Source organism: Nanorana parkeri, unplaced genomic scaffold (genome assembly GCF_000935625.1).
Source record: "Nanorana parkeri isolate BGI_ZX_2015 unplaced genomic scaffold, ASM93562v1 scaffold159, whole genome shotgun sequence".
Lineage (NCBI taxonomy): Eukaryota > Metazoa > Chordata > Amphibia > Anura > Dicroglossidae > Nanorana > Nanorana parkeri.
In genome coordinates, this window is record NW_017306427.1 from 703,923 (window position 1) to 708,026 (window position 4,104).

The 4,104-nt window shown below is 46.8% G+C and overlaps 1 protein-coding gene across 1 annotated transcript in view; it reads left to right on the top strand.

Moving 5' to 3' along the window:
- The window catches only part of LOC108785388 (cytochrome P450 27C1), a 21,469-nt gene that overhangs the window by 16,457 nt on the left and 908 nt on the right, over positions 1–4,104 (top strand). The window contains exons 6-8 of the mRNA XM_018554446.1: positions 2,840–3,006; positions 3,177–3,255; positions 3,946–4,099. Of these exons, the coding sequence (XP_018409948.1) occupies positions 2,840–3,006; positions 3,177–3,255; positions 3,946–4,099 (400 nt within the window). The remainder of the gene's footprint in view (positions 1–2,839; positions 3,007–3,176; positions 3,256–3,945; positions 4,100–4,104) is intronic.

Genomic DNA, 4,104 nt, shown 5'->3' on the forward strand with positions numbered 1-4,104 from the left:
GTGGATAAGAGGTGGCGGGGGGGGGGGGGGGGGGGGCGGCACCCCCTGATATTATTTTTAAATTCCTTTCTGCCAGAACTGAAAATACCAAGGGGGGGATTTGTCAAAACTGGAGCAGCTTTGCACAGCAGCCAATCAGCGTCTCTCCAGTTTGTTCAGTGAAGATTTGAAAATGAAAGAGAGAAGCTGATTGGCTGCCGTGAACATCTGCTCCCATATTTTGTCTGCTCCAGTTTTGATAATTTCCCCCCAGTGTTTGTGCGCTGGTGTCGCCAGGCAAGAGGCTGTCGTCCCATCTAATATGAAGTGCTCATTCTAGCCTCACGTGAATATGTAAAACTCAGATTTAAGGTGGAACTCTATATTGTGGCAGGGGTTTAAATTGCAGCCTGGATGTTGCAGCCGTCATTAACCCCGATGGGGGTGATCATCTCCCCTCCCATTCGCTGCTCTCACAGCAAAAGCTCTGACCTGGACTGGTCTGTTGCATTCTTCATGTATTCCTGTGGGGTGATGACACCCCAACACTCTCATTGCTGCCCTCCTGTGGCAGAGTTATTATGGTAGAGCGAGCTTTAGGAAGAGGAACTAGCGAGCTCCGGACACTGCAGAGCCCCGTGTTTCCTAGGAGGACGGAGGTAGATTTCCAAAAATTGTTCTATAGTGCCAGACACATGCATTCTCTTTCTGTTGGCAGAGTATCCATCTGGGTGTCGCTGTGCTCATGTGAGGAAAGCTCAGATGCTAATTCATAATGCATGGCGGCCTGCTATTTATTTATTACAGGCCTCGTATAGCACCGACAATTTACACAGTGCTTTACATAGTGCAGATTCACATCAGTCCCTGCCCTCAAGGAGCTTGCAATCTAAGGTCCCTATCTCGCATGCATATGTACGAGGGACACTTTAGACAGGAGCCAATTAACCTTCCAGCATTTCTTTTGAAGTGTGGGAGGAAACCGGAGTACCCGGAGGAAACCCACACAAGCATAGGGGGAGGCTACATATAAATGGGGGGAGGCTACATATAAATGGGGGGAGGCTACATATAAATTTGGGAGAGTATGTGTGTATGTGTATGTATTACACCTGGTGAAAGGGTCTCTTTAAGAACTTCAATTCCCGGGACCTACCAGTTATAAAGTGGGGTGCTGGTTCTGTAGTTTCGCCCACGTTGGAGAGGCACGAGGCTGCTTTGCGTGTCACAGATGTGGAACTACGAAGATTTATGTTGGCTTCATTTTCCGCCTCCATTTTCATTCTTTCAGAAGGTGACATTATACAGATGATGGCAAAGTGTTTTCCCCTACGGAACATAAACAGAACTCTCGGCATGAGATCCAGCCAAGGCAGAGCAGTTTTCTCAGAGGATTGGAGAATTAGTGAGCACAAGCCGTTCTTCCTCCCCGGCACATAGTCTCTGCATAGTGTTCTGGAAACGGGTGCAAGCATCCCCCTGAAACAAGATCCATGTGGCTGTCCGAAATGTTTCTTCTTGGTTGTCTCAGATGTCAGCCAGTAGAACTGAGCAATTTACAAAACTGGTGCAAGCGTCCCCCAACATGAGACTGTAGTCCATCTCGGGGGGAGGAGCTTGGAGCGGTGACTACTTTACAACACACACGGGGACCATGGGGAACAGACGTAGCCCCCCTCCAGAAGGAAGGACAGTGTCGGCACCAATTCAGAGATGATTGGAGGATCTACAGCCGAGTGATACACAAATAAGATACAATGAGGGAATTTATCAAAACTGGAGCAGACAAAATCTGGAGCAGCTGTGCATGGCAACCAATCGGCTTCTCTCTTTCATTTTCAACTCTTAACTGAACAAACTGAAGAGAGAAGCTGATTGGTTGCCATGCACAGCTGCTCCAGATTCTCTTTGCTCCAGTTTTGATAAATTCCCCCCCATTGTTCATAGTTAGGGTACTAAAATGCATTTTTAAGATTTAACTTCTGAGTTTTTAGTGTCACTTTTAAAGTCTTAACAGCTGAGAAAGCTGCTGAAATAAAGTAGCGCTGACCTCGGCTGGTGTGCATTTGGTGGCATTGCAGGGCCATCTAGTGGTGAATGCTGAAATTGCAGCAACATTGTATTATGTACGGCTGTAGTTAACATTTGCTTGCGCTGGATGACTTCAGAATTGATACATTTGCTTACAGGAATATGTCAATAGACCAAATAATTTACATGTTCAAAGTAATACAAAATGACTTGGTGCGACCATTGTATATATGTATGTATATTTGTTTTTTTCTTTCCTTCTCTCTTTCCTCTTCTCTTCCTCTTCTTCTCTCTTTCCTCTTCTTCTCTCTTTCCTCTTCTTCTCTCTTTCCTCTTCTTCTCTCTTTCCTCTTCTTCTCTCTTTCCTCTTCTTCTCTCTTTCCTCTTCTTCTCTCTTTCCTCTTCTTCTCTCTTTCCTCTTCTTCTCTCTTTCCTCTTCTTCTCTCTTTCCTCTTCTTCTCTCTTTCCTCTTCTTCTCTCTTTCCTCTTCTTCTCTCTTTCCTCTTCTTCTCTCTTTCCTCTTCTTCTCTCTTTCCTCTTCTTCTCTCTTTCCTCTTCTTCTCTCTTTCCTCTTCTTCTCTCTTTCCTCTTCTTCTCTCTTTCCTCTTCTTCTCTCTTTCCTCTTCTTCTCTCTTTCCTCTTCTTCTCTCTTTCCTCTTCTTCTCTCTTTCCTCTTCTTCTCTCTTTCCTCTTCTTCTCTCTTTCCTCTTCTTCTCTCTTTCCTCTTCTTCTCTCTTTCCTCTTCTTCTCTCTTTCCTCTTCTTCTCTCTTCCCCCCCCACCTCTTTCATACATTTTAAATTTTGGTGTGACACATTTTGTCTTCCCAGACTTCCTTTACACTGTCCTGGGCCACCTACCTCTTGGCGAAGAACCCTCAGGTGCAGCAGATGGTGTACAATCAGATCGTCCAGAATCTCGGGAAAGACACGATACCCACTGCTGAGGATGTGCCGAAACTTCCCCTAATCCGAGCTGTTCTGAAGGAGACCCTGAGGTATACAACGAGTGATCACATGATGTACTGCGGGTACCAGGAGTGAGATCTGTTACTTGGAAGCAACGTTTTTTTACAGGGAAAAACCCAGAAGAGTAATTCCTCTTGGGGCGTTGTGTTTTTTAAATACATTCTTCTGCGTTTCATGTTCACCTGTACTCTATTGACAGGTTGTTTCCAGTTTTGCCCGGAAATGGTCGGGTTACCCAGGACGACTTGGTTTTGGGAGGATATTTCATTCCAAAAGGGGTAAGTTTGTATCTGTTGAAAAGGAAGAAATGGCAGCAGGCGAATGAGTGCAGGGCTGTTACCTGAATTCAAAAAATTTACCTTTGTATGACCAGTGGCGTAAAAATCGCCATAGCGACCCAGGTGGCCCCTATGGGGCCCAGGCAGAGGGGGGCCCGGCCAGGGCATCCCTCTGATGCCGTGTGGGTCGCTATGGCATGTGAGGGTGCTGGCTGTCACTGACACAGCTCAGCAGCGGCTGTGAAGATCACTGACAAGCTTTCAGTGATGTGTGCAGCGGCCGCAGCAGAGCCCACTATGGAGAGTCTATGGTGGGCTCTGCAGGGTCACTCTCAGGTGGGCTCTGCAAGGGGCATAACTAGCAATCACGGGGCCCCATACAAAATTTTGCTATGGGGCCCTGTGATTTCTAGTTACGCCCCTGTGTATGATGCTGACTATTTACACAGCTCTTAACACAGTGCCCATTCACATCAGTCCCTGCCCTCCAGGAGCTTACAATCTATGGTCCCTAACATACATACATACATACATACATACATACATACATACATACATACATACATACATACATACAGGGCCGATCTAGATTGCAGCCATTTAACCTTCCAGTATGTCTTTTGGAGTGTGGGAGGAAACCTACGCCACACTGATTCATTTTATTTCCCCCCCACGTGTCTCTCTGATCAGACCCAGCTGGCTTTGTGTCATTACTCCACTTCGTACGACGAGGATTATTTCTCTGCGGCGGAAGACTTCCGCCCGCAACGCTGGCTGCGGCATGGACACCTGGACCGAGTCGACAACTTTGGCTCCATTCCCTTTGGATACGGACTCCGCAGCTGCATC